General features: G+C 40.3%; 1 protein-coding gene across 1 annotated transcript in view; it reads right to left on the bottom strand.

Annotated features, from left to right (window-relative positions):
- Nucleotides 1–764: 764 nt before the first annotated feature.
- adck1 (aarF domain containing kinase 1) overlaps nt 765–16,135 on the bottom strand; it is a 45,408-nt gene continuing 30,037 nt past the window's right edge. Inside the window, exons 8-11 of the mRNA XM_028395405.1 lie at nt 11,906–12,055; nt 10,376–10,573; nt 4,340–4,533; nt 765–1,727 (exon numbers count right to left, since the gene is read on the bottom strand). Coding sequence (XP_028251206.1) covers nt 1,568–1,727; nt 4,340–4,533; nt 10,376–10,573; nt 11,906–12,055 — 702 coding nt within the window. The 3' untranslated portion in view covers nt 765–1,567. The remainder of the gene's footprint in view (nt 1,728–4,339; nt 4,534–10,375; nt 10,574–11,905; nt 12,056–16,135) is intronic.

The raw sequence follows: 16,135 nt of genomic DNA, 5'->3' as shown, positions 1-16,135 counted from the left end.
ACAGATCATCATATTTGTGAGACCACACAGCTGTTGCACATACATGTCAACACTCAGCACGTGTATCAGCAAAACCTAGTTTTTTGTTTTTTTGTACAATGTAGGTACAATTCTAATGGCCGTGGAATAGGGTAACCACTCTACTGCAGTAATTCTTCTCACAATCAATGCGGTTAAAACATCATGCATGAGGGGGAGGGGGACCGTCAAATACCGGAAACCGCTGTAATAATATAAAAATACCATGATATAGAATTTTGGTCATATCGCCCAGCACTACATCGAGGTCTAGCCGAGAACTAGCACATGCTAAGCCACAGTGAGCTATTGGCCGGGGCCGGGCTAGCAGAAGCTAACTGGGAGACCAGCTGCATGGCCTTCGCTGGATTGTGTTCGCTACCGAGTGAATGGAAGTCAAGCAGCATGTCTGGGCTGGGACGACCTTTCACCACTTCAATTAGCCTGCTAGCCATCTTCACTGATCCAGTGACATAAATTTGTTGTCACTGGATCAGATTTTTTTCGCACTGCATTAATCTCATTATTTCAAATCAATAAGTGACAATTTTCATTATAAAAATCATCACAAATGAACATGGTAGTTAATGACTACCTTACAGAGGTGGGCTACACTTAACATATTGATAATCATAGCAATAATCTTCATGTCTGCAGATGAGCAGCAGTATAGCTGTGCAATAAATTGGAACATTCAACCATTTTAGTTTGACAAACACTAAAAACTTTAATATATATCCAGTTTAACAAAAAGGTCAGAATAACCAGAGCTGTACAGTAAATAAAATGTAAATAAAATACTGAATTCATTCCAAACAAGTTGGATCTGTATCCTGATCAATGATCAGGATACTTGTATACTCCTGTGCTCACACAATACAAACTCCATATTTTAGCAGCAACAGTTGTATACATTCAGAAGACAGTTTTGAGTCAAAATAAAATCATATATTAAATAAACATATCTCTAATGTGGCTGGTTTATTGATTGGCATTAACAAAGTGGTTCTAAAATGATGCTGTGTAGTACATCTGCAGCACCGTACTCTGCACCAAATGGAAAACAGCAGGGAAAACTAAAATAATTAGGAAGCATTAAGCCACTTTCTGGACAAATAAATAAATAAAAGGCAACGTGAAGAATCACATGTCATGTTCAGTTGCGTATTCGACCTAAAAGCAACAGTACTATGGATGTAGTAAACATGATGCGACACTGACATATTTATGATTCAACCTATTTATTAAGAAATCAGTGCATTTTGCACCAAACACTGATGCAAAGGTCATGCTGAGGTATGTTGTTGAGGAGTGGGAATGAACCAGTAGTCCAACATTTTAAGATCTACCCAAAAAAATGCATTTACTTATTATTGATGGTCATGAAAAATAATGCATCTGAACACTGCTGTGTGGACAATTGTGGAGGCCACGACTGTTCCTGACGTCCACAGACTTTAACATTGTATGATAAACCCTGTAAGTGGAACTCATCTGTGTGTGCGTGCTTAGTTACATTTTAAAAACCTCCTGAAGTTCCAGCCTGAGATCAGTGAAGAAATGCCAGCAGAGCAGTGAGCCAGTGTACCACCGTGGAGCCCTTCACCCACAGAAACAGTTCATACACAGAGAGCTTCCACAGGCTGACAGACTCGGACAGCGTGATCTGCAGATGCCTCGTCCTCGTCTGAGCTTTACTCCTTTTGTGCCTGTCAGACAAAGAAGAAGAAGAAGAAGAAGAAAGAAGGGGTTAAGGGTCAGGCATGAATTGGAGGTGTCTGGTTTTCCAATGACTTATCATGAACTGCTGGGTTTTATTACAGCTGAACACTTTACTGATTAGCTCCTCTTCTGGAGCTGCAGGTGTGCTAATCAGTAAAACAGGCAGCCATTGGGTTTGGTTAGAATCAGAGAGGCTCAGGACAGCACACAAAACCCACATAATGGCCATCTGATTGATACAGATTGAGTTTCAATACTCTGCACATGTCTTTTCAGCACGAACAAAGAGCCCCTCCTGGTCAGCAGATAATCTTCTTCATCTACTTCATATTCATTTTACAGGGCTGTATTATGGCCATATGATTTTAGCAGATGACATTACATCACACCTTCTTTGGCTTTCCTCCTCTTCCTCCCTGTTTGATTTTCTGACTTTACTCTTAAAACATCTGGTTCTGACTTCAAGCTACTCAACCGTACTGTTAACCAGTCAGTAAATGTGCTATATAAACTAGGGATGAACAATATACTGTTCATCTCCTTTTGGTTGATCACCAATGTGAGCACATCTGGAAAATAAAAAATACATTTTAGACACTACTATGCATTATTGCTGTCACCCATTAAAACACGCAAATCTTGCCAATGGCTGACATTTTATTGTAAGCCAATACCTGCATAAAATGATGTCTTGCTAATATATATAGCCCTAATAAAGATAGAAGTGTAAATAAAGGTAGAAAACCTTTTTATCTTAAAATAAAAAATCACTGCGTAAGTCATAACTCAACTAACATAATAACAAATTTACTGTGAAAAAAATACATTAACAAGAAAAAAAACTGACAAATTTACTAGATTTATCTCCAGATTTATCCTGTACCACCATATTATGACAAACATCTACCAAGTTCTATACTGTTATACCTCCTCTTTGTGACATTCCTTGTTGAAATCCGCCAGTGAAATCTCATAGTTTCATAAATCTATATACATTTTTTAATAGAGTTTCATTCACACATGTTAGAACATTTAAAGGTCAAATACAGTGATGCGGTTGCTTTTGGCACACAAAGACAGTGTGAGTTGTAGCTGTTCTCCAGCAGCAGCCATGAGAATGGAATACTTGAGCTGAGATGTGAGTGAGGTGGCAGGATCCCCTGGTGCCTGTATTACAGCATGTTGGTTAATATTTTATAAGATGTGCTTATACAGGTGAGTTCTACCACTGTCAGGAGTACTGCACCAGATGAGGCAGAGACGTGTGTGTGTGTGCGTGTGTGTGGAATCTGGTCCTTCAGTCATCAGCAGAGAGCTGAAGTGACAGGCCACATCCCTCCTCTCCCAATCTATAAGAGCAGAATCCAGTTTCTCTTCCAAAGCCAGCGACCTGTCAGATGAGTTAGTTTTCAGTTCCGTCATGTTTCCTGTCTCACCACTGCACACCTCTCAGATACTGAACGATATTATTAGCAGATAATAGAATGGCTGTAGAATTACCACTCAAATAACAATAGAGTGTAATTCTATAGATTATGCTGACCATGCAGAACTAAACATGACACGGCACTTTCCTGCTCACCTGCTTCCACATAATGCCCATTCGGAAATATGCTAACTAGAAAAAAAAGAGGAGCTTGTTGTTTTATTTTACACTATGATCATACGTTTGGCACTTCAATGTTGAGATCTAGATGTTCAAACATCAACAAACCTTAAATCTGGTGTCTACCACTGATTAGGTTGTAGTGAGTGTGGTGTCATTAGTTGTTTTCCAAGTTTATCAGTTTGTGCAAAAAGAACCCAACCGTCACTACCGCGCAATGAATCCTGGGATATGTTAGGCTGCAACATCCGCCCAATGCATCCTTTGTTACCAAGGGATCGAAGGATGCATATGAAGGATCCAAATGGTGATGATGATGTACAAAGGCATGCCTTGAAGGATGTGAGTGCTGAGTTGGGATGCAGCTAGTATCTTAGTTGGCCAGCGAGTTAGGAGGAGTCAAAGTCTGAATTCATCCAGCTGTTGCCATTATCTGATCAACAATTAATAAAACGAGAAAGTTTAACTATCCAAAATGACCTTTTGATGTTATACTGCTAATAAGAGGTCAATATGAAAGGGATCACGTGGGAAAGATGGCAGAAACTTGCTTTTAAAAAATCTCCCCCACTGGTCCGAACAGCAGTCATAGATGTATACAGTCAGTTCTGCATAGCAGAGGGGTTCTCTTTGGAAACACAGAATGCTGATATTGTCCATTGAAAAAGGGGTTAGTTTTTGGGGTCTATTTTCTGTAGGGGACCTGTTTTTCAGTTTCAAATATTTCACACTGTTGTGCTTGATGAATGGATCAAGCATCTTGTGCTATGATTCACAGTGTTTTTGATTTATGTGAGCTGTCATAGTGAGTTCTTGTGTTTTGATATTCGGAGTATAACTCCTATTATAATTTCAATAGTTAAAATGATGGACTAAAGCACACCTTGAAGCACATCTTTAATTATGTGTAGATATCAAACCAGCAACATCCAGTCATTCTGAATGATAAAATATAATAAAACCTAAACGAGAGAAGAGTTCAGTGTTTCTGACCTGGCTACAGCTCGTATGCAGCAGCGGGACATGTTGATGAAAGATGAGGAGGAGGCTCTGGTCTGCAGTGTGGTCTCGATGCCTCTCAGCAGGTCGTTGGTCTTCAGCAGCAGCAGCATCTGCCGGGGCACTCTGTTCAACAGATCACTGATCTGGGGCAGGTAACGGGCTGCGTTGGTCCGTATCTCCACGTCCTGTGGAAGGACACAAACAGTGAGACTTAACAGAATATAGGTAAACTTCAAGGTAGAAAGTGACAGAAATGTTTGGCAGAAAAAGCAGGTTATTGCAATCAATTTAATCCATGTTACCATATATTAAAATATATATATTTTTCCCCCACATGGAGAACATCAATCTGGTACATTTCAAAGATTGTAAGAGTGATGACACTGGCCTCATTCCAACCACCATAAAAACAGGCTGGAGGAGGATATGGTGAATGCATGCAAGTAAGGAAGAAGAGGAGCAAAAACAGGGAAAAATGATGAGGCTGGAGACGAGACAGGGATAACGGGGGGACAGAAGTGAACAAAAAGAGGAGGATAAGTGATATAAAACAAGAGGTTTTACCTCAAATAAGAACATACTGTAAATAACACAGCATGGGGAAAAGAAGAAATGATAAGACAGAGGAATGACAGGTTCCTCTGTGGCGACTATTTGTTCTCTTTGATGTTGAAGATGCCTGCTTGAGCTGCCATGTGAGCGTTAGGGTCTTGCTTCTGCTCCACTTCAAAGGGCTCTCCCTGCTGCACATCAACAGGCCTAAATTACATTATTAGTTATGGAACAACGTGGACTGCAGGCTTACAAACCCGGAGTACCTTATAGTGGTCTTTTGGACAGAAAGTCAAATCAGTCTGTATGAGCACAGGACATTATAGGACTGTGTAATTATCAACTAATTGGAAACATAATGGAGAAATACTATTCTCTGAAACTATAAATTGAAGCATGAATATGGCATTAATGGGACTCATGGCTTTCTGATTTTTTTTTTATGTTGTTTAAACCGCGACCTGCTAAATTTAAAAAAGTCATTAAAATCTAATACAACACACACACAGATGTTCACAACAGAAACATGACAATGACAGTTACACACTGCTATAAAATGTGTTGACAATGAGACTCATTTTTGAAACTAGCTTCCAGCATCTATTTGTGACATCAGATTAGACATTTCCTCAAACCTAACCTAGCAGTTTTTTTATAATAACTAACCTAACCAAAATGTGTGAACCTTAATTATCCACATCAACCTGGAACAATCGAGTTGTCAAAAGATGAAAGAGAACGTTCCCGTCAAACACCAGAGACCATCTCTCTCCACACAAACAGCCAGTGTTTAAAGGTAAGGTGGACCATGTGACAACAACACATGACAACATGATGACAATCAACCTTCAGAGTTGTTTTGGTTTTCTGGTTCATGCACAGCTGCTGCTCTTGCACTGGCTGGACAGGTGCATGTCTGTGCAGAAGCTCACCCTCTGATGGCGAACCTGATGCCACATAACATCACAAGTGACAAATTTAAACTTAACCCCACAAATTGTGTGAATAATAAACTTTAGAGTCCAATTGTTTCACTGCTCTGTATGTATTTCCCTAGCTGTGTGTGTGTGTGTGCATGTGTGTAAGACAGCAGCATTGTCAGAGCTGTCAGTCCAGATAAACAGAGATTTGACAGGCATAGGGAGAGACAGACAGCTACTCAACATTCTGACACAGATAAACTCTGTCTCTGCTCTCTGTCTAATGCCCACAGGAAGTGATGTGAACAAACAACAACAATGCAGCAAAACAAGCGGCATCTCATTCTGCTACATTATCTCCCACCTACACACTAACACGACCGACGGCCTGTATTGTGCGTTGATGACAGACAGACAAGGAATATCTATTACATGACACACAGCCTTATTACGTATTAATAAGATACAGTACAATGAGTCACTCTGTTTGAACTTTACAGCTGAGAGGAAGTGTATTAAAGCTCCGTTACTCTTCTTTAAAATGACTTGAGGATTACATATATGATATGATAAACACTACAAGAGTATCAATGCCAAGTGAAAACTACATATGTCTTAACTACATACATAAAAAAAACAATATTTTTGATGTCACAGAGCCTGATTGCATTAGCCAAATAATGGGATGCAGGCAACAAAAAGATAATACGGGGCCTATTTATTCCCAGGCCTGGAACAGATAGGAAATATTTTGAAATATTTTGGACTTTAGAGAAAACCAGAGTCAACAGACAAATCACACACTATATACTGTATATAAGTATCAAATATTCAAAAAACAACGCTGCTTGGAGGAAGGCATGCTCATCTTTTCTTGTCAAAAACTGAACCCACACTTGAAAAGAGCAGCACTATATCACAACATCAGCACTACCATCATAATTTTCAATTATGTGTCCCATAGACTCTGTAATTGCCCTGAAATGTATATGATAGACTTGGGTCTGAGTTATTTGTAAAAAAAAACATATTGTAAACTGCAGTTCCACAAATGGCCATTTGAGGCTGGCTACAACAATGAGTCAATTCCCATAGACATCCATGTGAAAGTGTTCAGGCACAGCCTGGAACAAAAGCATTTTTGTTTTACTAATAATTTGCCCATTTCTAAGAACCGTGCCAGCGTTGAATATATAGTGTTGAATATATAGTGTTGAATATATATATATATATATATATATATATATAAAATATGGCTACAACTGTTCTTGAGGCACTGAGCAAATCATTATTTCCATGTTAGGATTATATACAGTGACAAAATACAGTATGAAAATACAGAGTGAATAGGAGGTGACAGAATGATGTCTCCCTGCTGACTATGTCAGATCAGGCTTTCATCAATGTTTGGCACAAGCTCAGTCTTCCTCATGAATATCATGACTGCCAGTAACAGACCTGAAACAACCCATATTTCCTATGGTACCTAAAGCCTCTTACAGGCCTTTTTCACTAATGGTGACTCATTCAGCTTATCCCAGTAAGGCATATGACAGCACAAGCATACACAGTTAGTCAGTGTTTCACAAACACAGTAAAAAAAACAATACATAGCCAGGAGCCACTGTTAGCCGACAACGTAAGGAAACGTTCTGATATGTGATGATAAAACTGGAAGATCCTAGCCTAGCACAGGTCCAGAAGGAGCAGCAGCCGATCCTTGGTTATTTTACCTCTTAATGTCTTTGTTATTTACTTAAAAAAAATTCAAACCAAAAGTTACCAGGCTAAGGACATAAATGTGTAAGACACCATCATATCCCCCCAAGTGCAAATGACAGGGAATTGGGTGTTCTGAAGTGCTCTGCTGAGTCCTGCTTGGGGAATAACAATTAGTAGCAATTATAGGAGGTTGGGTTGCAGGCCTCACAGCTGTCAGCAGGACACAGAGAAGGTGACAGCGCTCTCATTTGCATCTGAAAGCTTCAATAAGGACATATTGTATTGCAAGTGCTGCGATAATAGGCCGTGCAAAAGGCAAAGGGAATTCATTTGAGGAAAGGGGGGTGGAATCTGTCCTGATGATTTTTCTTTTACCCTAGTGTATTAGAGGTGGCCAGCTGATTTCAGAAAGCAGCCACAGCAGACGGTGGGAGATAGGAGGGAGAGAGAAAGAGGAGAGAGGGAACAGCCATTTTTACTCAGCAGCATGTCAAATGCAGCAGCACGTTGTCCACAGTAAAATAGTTGTACAAACTAATGCATTTGTTAAGTGCTAATCAGAAATGAGAGCTAATGTGAAAATGCCTTTTAACTATACTGACAAGAAGTCAGACGAGAAGAATAAATATGGGCGGCTACAGACAGTTGGTCCATCTTCATCTACAGTCTTTATTCATGCTTCATAAAGCCACTGCGCTAACCTCTCATAGTGGTGTGTATGTTGTGTCAACCGCACCACATGTTCAGTGAAGGGCTGTATGCACAGACAAAACAGCATCTGGGAACACTAAGAAAAAATATCCAACAATTTTGCCCAGTATTATACAACTTGGACCTTCAGACATTCTGTCACTCACTTTACTGAACACAGCCTCGAGGTAGGCTAGGATATAAAATAAAAAAAAAGAAAGAGTGTGAGGCAGCTTGCAGATGACAGAAACCACATGCGGTCTAATTTCAGCCTTGTCCTGACGCCAGGCTACCAGAATGGGTTTTCTACACTTTTCGCCCACATTTAAAATTCAGACTACACCAAAAATACTTTGGAGAATTTTACCGAGCACTGTTTGTTTAGGTGACTAATAAAGGGAACAAATTTTACAACCACAATTCCAACACCGAAAAAATAAACCCGAGTGGATGTTTGTATCATGAATATACCTACTTCATTAAAAAGATAAAACATTCCTGCATGTGAAAGAAAGGCTACAAAAAGCCACGGCTCTAAAAGCACTCAACATTTGCCGTGTGCATTTGATTGCATTAACACTAATGGAATGCATCATCACTTGTTAGAAGCAGGATTTTAAATGAGAGTGGTTAAAAAAAAAGCAGTAAAAAGGGAGCAACAGCAGACAAAAGAGAGGAGATGTTAGGAGGAAATAAAAAGAAAAAGATGGGGTAAAGAGTGGCCAGAGAAAAGTCTCAACACACTGCTAAATAAACATGTGTTTAAGTGGGAGGCTCTACAGAAGAGTCCGCAGTAATGGAGTGTGTGGCCTGTGTGGACAAAGGGCCGGGACTAGTGAGAGTGGTTCCATTTCAGCTTAAGTGGGAGGAATAGGAGGGGATAAAAATACACCTAGCTTAAACTCATCCTTACAAAGGAATTATGAAAAACCCCCCCACACACACACACACAACAAGCTTAACACGACTCAATAATATGAATGAATGCAAATACTGTCAAAAAACATCATGCTTATTTTTGCCTTATAAAAGCAGTTTGTCAAGTTAGTTAGCTATAAGATGATATAGTTTGATGCTTTATAAATATTGTACTATGTGTACAAAAGTTGGACCTATTTTTTTGCGTTGTGTGTCCCACACTGATGGCACTCTTGTGAGGAGCAGGACAGTGTGCGAACAGTAATTAAAGCAAAGAAACTACAAAGTCTAGAGTGTGGATCCAGTTGTAAATCAAATGCTGAGCTTCACCATATACTACTATTACTTTTTTTTTTTTTATTTTAGATACTGTATTAATCCCAGAGGGAAATTCTTTACGGCTGCTGCCAAGCAGTGTCATACAATGACTAGCAAGGCGCACCACAGGCTAGGGTGAAGTGTCTTGCCCAAGAACACACAACAGTGACTACGGAGGAGTTGGGATTGAACCACCAACCTTCCGGTTACTAGACAACCCTGCTATACCACTGCGCCACTGTTGTCCCCAAACCAGGACTTACATTATAAGCCCTGGTTTATAAGTGCTTTTGTCCACAAATATAACGTTAACTGATTTCTCAAAAAATACATTTTATTTTCTGGAATACTATAAAAAGACACTGGGAGTTATTCATGTATTGCCCTGTGCCAAATTCAGCCTTGTGTTGCCCGTCACATGTGAGGGGGTGGCACACTCAAGCAGACTGTTGTGTAGCACTTTTGCCAGCTTCAAAATGTTGTATAAGAGAGTATAAATAAACTCACTCCTATAAGCACAGATGGCATTGCAGAACACCTGTGGGTAAAAGGATACGCAAAGCAGGCTTACACTGGTAGGTCCTAGCATTATTTTAAAGAAAATAATAAGCAATAGTATTACTGAATAGTCTCATTATTCAGGCCTGTTTGGGCTGGAAAAAACACATTGTAAACAGGCCAATAGCATTCCTGTAAAAAGGTATAAACGGATTCAGGAGATGCTTGATTTATCCTAATGAGAGTTGCTCAATTTGTGCCAATGCAAAGAGCTTCTACAGGACAGCGTGACACACACTAAAGTGCATTTATCACAACTCCTAGGAATGTCATGTGACTGTAGAATTCACCAGCCTAAATGGAACTGTGGACCTGCATTATGCAGTTATGAGCTTGCCGGGCCATATACCTCTGCGCGTGTGACAGGTACAGAACTGATGCCGGCGTTCACAGCCGTCCAGGACCGCGCCGTCAGCACGCAGGCGAAGAGGGGGTAGAGATCTCCAGCTCCCAGTCTGCGGCTGTAACTCTCCACTCCAGACATGTCGCCTTTAATCAGAGCCTGCCACAGCCGACAATAGTCCATCCTGAAGTCAGGCTGCAGGACCTGTGAGGGGAGGAGACAATGGCTATTTTGTTGTCATTTTAATACAAGCTCCTGCGCTAAGGAGGCCAAAAATAAAGAAACAGAGTGAATCCACTACTCCAAACAGGGCTGAGATGTAACAAGAAACCTTAACAGAGTTGGTGTACACAAAGTACATAGTTTTTGAAGAGAAGATGGAAGCCTGGTCCTCACAGTATGCTGAGAACTTGTAGCTTATCCATCCATACAGGTTGTTCTGGGGAGGTTCCGACACTCAACACTAACCCTAGTAACTCTGAGGCAACTTGTTTCTTCCTTGTTGAACTGAGAGGAGACTAAACAGTACATTACAAGCCACAGATAGATCTCCCTGCAACACAATACATAAAGGGTGGCCCCAGGTGTTCACATACAGTGCATTTTATGGCTCTCACACAAATTACAATACATTATTGCTTCTTTAAAGCATACTAGTTTTAAATAAGAGAGGGCACACTACTGTACAGTAATCACACACTTTGTGTAGAATATGTTTTATATTATTTTCCTAAGTGCATGTATTTTATTTCTTTTTTCATATGTATGCGTTAACATGGGCGGATAACTTACACAACAGGGAAAGAATATATTACTTAATACATTTCTTATTTTCATCATAATCAAATCCTCTAGCTAAAACCCCTCCGCCAATTCCAGACTAACTACACCACTTTAAACACACAACCAAGTGCTCCTGGTGTGCAGTGTGTATATGATGACTGGATTAATATTCTTCTCCAAAATGACAGCTGAAATCACAAGTCATTAGGAATAGATTGGTGCTATTATGGTCCAAGGGAAGTCTGTGTGTGAGTGTGTGTGCACTGCATGTCAAAGATGATGGAGTTGCATATTTATTACTAAAATCGCTCCATGAATACAGGAACAAGCAGTAAATAAACTCGTGTGAGACCCGTGGATGTCTGTACCAGCCTGTGGGCGTTTTTAAAAGGAAGTGTGTTAACAGTTAAAGAGCTTGTGTGTGTGTGTGTAACATGAGAGTGCACGTATGCGCCTGTGTGATTAAGGTTGTGGTGCATTCAAACACGGCAGACTGCACTCTGCTAAGAACAACATCAAATGAGCTGTTTATCAAAAAGCTTTTATCCTGCTGTAGCACTAATAAAAGTGTGTGTCTGTCTGTGAAAGAGTGTGTGTGTGTGATGTCCATGTTGTTTATGCGCATGTGTGCATCTGTGTGTTTGCTGCTCCGCTTATTTACTCAAGGCCGCAACAGGCAGCATGAAAAATGAACTGCAATATTAGAACAAATGGCATTTTCTTTATGTCCAAGCAGCCTGGAGATTTTCCCACCTGATACAGGCCATGATCAAGGAGGACGATCTCGGTCTTCTTGCTCTGAGGGCACTTTCGGACCAACACGTTGCCTGGGTGTGGATCGCAGTGAACAAAGCCATGGACGAAGATCATTTCGCTGTACATCTTTCCCAAGTTCTCTGAGATCTGTTCGAAAAATAAAGGACAAATGTGAAATTAAATCCTCAACATCATCAGCACCTTTAGGTACTACCGAGTCTGAGAATGTGTGTTGGGTGATCTGGCAGACAGAACAATAAGAAACGATGGCGGATAACCAAAAATAGGAGTGTGGCAGCAGGAGAACTGGACATGAAGAACACCCTGCCTTACAGCTATAGACCACTAAAGGCAGAGCTAGCAGCTAATGGGAGAGTCACACTGCAAGGATGGTGGAAAGTGAAAGCTAACACTTTTTCAGTGTCCACCTTCCTCTTGTCAACTTCTGTGTCACAACACTGCACCATGGAAGCCCAATGTACTGCATGCTTGATGGGTATTCATCAAGGGTATGCAAACACTTCCTGGTTGAATTTGATTGGATGCACACTTCAATATGTGAACACTATCCTGGAGGCTTTTATAGAAACATGTTCTTACATCTGGAAAACACTGAAGAGAAATGTGTTTCTGAAAACATTCAGGCCATCAATCAAGTCCTAAAGGTCATGCAAATAAAACAGTAGCCATCTTGTTAGATGCAATTAAAGGCGTTAGAAAAATCAGCAGTCATTTCCTGAATAAAATATTGAACCCATTTTTCACAAGCCACACATCAAACATTCTAACCATTGACAGTACACATCTATGGACAAAGCTTCTGTGACATCACCCACAGGGTTCTGAAGCACTGTTTTTGAGTCCCTCTGGGAGGCTCCAACCGTCTCCATGTTGGCACAGCAGGATAAACTGCAATTTCTAACACCTACACACTGGTTTCATTTTTTAGACCCTGACGTTGCTGCTTGATTCTAACTGACAATTACTTTCAGTATGAACAATTTCATTTGATTAGTGTAAAAAGGTATCTTGGAAACATATTGTGCATATTTAATGAAATGCAGTGCAATGCTACCAGAATGCATAGTATGGCTGCTGACATGATTAGGAAGCGTGCAAATAAGGCCCCGTTCACACTGGAGAAAGTCATTCCAGCTAGAGTAGGATTGAGCCCAGACAGCCTTTAAGCTGGATGCGTTCAGACCTATTTTCAAATCTGGCTAGCACACAGTTGTGTCCGCACTCAATCCGGCTTCATCCAGCGTGTTTGCTGTTCTCCAAACCACTAGGTGGCGCCTCGTAATATGGCTAATAATGTGGCTAGCCGGATTCGCTAGCCACATTTGCGTGCACACCTGAGCCACATTTGAGCCAAGCCGAAATCAAACCTTGAAATCAAACTGGATTCAGCCGGATTGGAGGTGTTCACACTCGGAAAAAAACACATCTGGATTGATCTGGACGCCGATACTTCAGAATGGCAGATATAATTGTTCAAATGCTGAATATTTGAATATAAGAATTGACACCAAACCATGTAAGCAAGAAATCATCAGAAGTAAAGTTGTAATAATTTCAGTTTACAAGTGGAATTAGAGAGAGGCTTTTAAAAACAACCAGAAACAGAAATTAAAGTGTTTATTTAACTCCTTTACTCTTCACTGGGTGCACTGACATAAAAAAGTATTAAATACTATCACAACTAAACAAATCATATTTAAACTGCATTAGTACATGTCACAAAGTGAAATGAAACAGTGTTGTTCTTTGCTTTAAGTCGTGTACTACTGACCCATCTTTACCTGACTAAAACTGCGTATTACTTGAAATACAGCAGCCAAAAGCATTGGCTGAATGAAGAAGTGGAGGAGAAGAAATGTCAAAGTGGTCTTTCTAATTAAACTTCCGCTAAGCTGCATATTTTCCTCTTGTGTACATGCTAATTTAATTTTCTGGATTTAACTGGAGCATTTAAACTGTGCAGATGTGATTCATGGTTAGTCAGAGGGTTCATGCTTGTGGATGCCACCAGACGAGGGAAATGGGGCACAGGATGTCAAAGCAAATTCTCGCACACATGCATGCACACACAACCTAAGATTTGTTTTTTTACTGTGTATGGAGTCTCATTATGTGTTTTCCAATGTCATAACTCGAACAACGCCTATCTCCCAAAATTAACATAATATTATTCAAAGCTGAACCTAAAATGACAATTTGGAGGACTATGCTTTGGGGTCTCCGCCACACACTTGCGGTAAACACGTTGGCCGGTCCAACTACTGTTCCATCTAATTGTGAATAAGAGCTATTCTATGTGTCATCTGATGAGTATAAAGCAAGATCAAAGACAGGGCCTTAAATGTTTATACAAGACAGACATGGATTACAGAGATTACAGAGCTTAGTTTTATGCTGAAGAAGAATAAATGTGGCTTTACTGTGTAAAAAAGTGCATACAAAACATAACTAAAGGGGGATTGTAGGAGTTTATCATGGTTTATGTGTGTGTATTGAATCACCAAATAAAGCTCCTACTTACTTTACTGTGTATGTAAGCCTAAGGCAGAGACAGGACACCTCAACTAGCCTGCATGTGCATACATAGGTAGCCTAAAGCTTTATTTATGAAGGCAGTCGTCACCATAATGTGCAGAAATTGTTGCTGACCACCGCCAAAAAGGGCAGACTGCCTTGATCTAACAAGGATCTGCTTAGGTGCAGGAGGAGTTGGTGTGGCCAAGCATAAGGAGAGGAAGATATATGTCAACTGTTTTCACCTGGGTGTGTGTGGAAGAGAAGAGAATCCAGTTCAGATGTGATTAGTGTGAGAAGGAGAGTGTTTTAGAGAACTCATGGACATTAAGGCAACCTCCAGACTCAAGGAATTGCCCGTTTGCTCTATGGTTGTAATATTTACAATCATCTAATCTGTCCCCATCCCAACACAACCTAAGCTTGGATTCACTCATTTCAAAGGACACTAGAATTCCCCTCCCACATTCCACTGTAACAAGAACTGCATAGTTTCAACAAATTAGCCTAGCTTTGACATGGCTCCCCAGAATTGTAGCTATTTCACTGTCACATGGGCACCATGTGACAGTGAAATAGTAATTAGTCCACTCACAGGCTTTACGGGTCATGGCCCTTTCTTCCTCTACACATTTACTTCATAGTACCAAGCAAATTATAGAGTATTTGGAGCTAACAAAGAGCAACAAACGAAAGCATTTCCTTGACAACATCTAAACATCTTTTTTGTCAATGTTTCTCAGTGTTTGCATAAATCATGTACAGTAAAATTCTGAAGCATCTCTTTAAATCTCTTCAGTGAGTTCAGGAAAAGTATAGACAACAATGACATTGAGTTGATCACAACATAGGAGAATTTGCAGAATCAGAGTTAGAGAAGGCAGCTTATTAGACTTGCAACTGTCCTCCCAGTGGGGTGATCAGTGACTCATCAATATTCCAAACCACCGTAGTGAGCTCTGGAAAATGTCAGTTTGACCTAACATCAACAACATATTTCAAACAGTCATTTGAAGAGGTCAATATGTCCTCACAAAGCCTAGTGTCTTCACACTGACATGGGTCCTCACAAAACGACAATACGAGCCCCCGAACACACATTTATTTAGCAAGACAGCAGAGAGCCAAGAAATTATCTCAGAGAGGAACAGGCAGACACTAATGGTCATTAATTAGCGCTTCTCAGATTGTCACTGGAGAGTAAGAGAACACACGCACTCACAGACACACTCACACACACACACACAATAATATTACACATGATTTTACCACAAACACAGATGAGATGCACAGCTACTAACTTCACGATTTGACCTGCAATAGCCTCTTAGTCAGGTTACACATTGTTCCAAAGGCTCTTTTCTTCACAACATACAATGTGGCGTCACTTCAAAATTATTTTGAAATCCAAAGTCTGCAGTCTGGTGTTAAATTTTGAGATGGGAATAGCTGTGTGAAGACTGAGTTTGGGAGTGACGCACAATCCCTGTGAGCAGAGATTTTGAGTTTCCAAACATTCCAAATAAAATCAGACAGAGCCATACAGTCTGAGGCTGCAGAGGTGAAAGAGGGCAGGGGGCTTTAGGTGCTGTTTGAGGCTGTGTCTTTCACTCAGTTTGAATATGCATTCTGCATGTGCTTAACATCTGATTTGCAAACAATGTGAAAAACTTGTGATAGCTCCGGGCGTTT

This window comes from Parambassis ranga, chromosome 22, assembly GCF_900634625.1.
Source record: "Parambassis ranga chromosome 22, fParRan2.1, whole genome shotgun sequence".
In the NCBI taxonomy this organism is placed as follows: domain Eukaryota; kingdom Metazoa; phylum Chordata; class Actinopteri; family Ambassidae; genus Parambassis; species Parambassis ranga.
The sequence above is the reverse complement of the archived record's forward strand: the minus strand, read 5'-3'. Positions and strand labels throughout refer to the sequence as shown.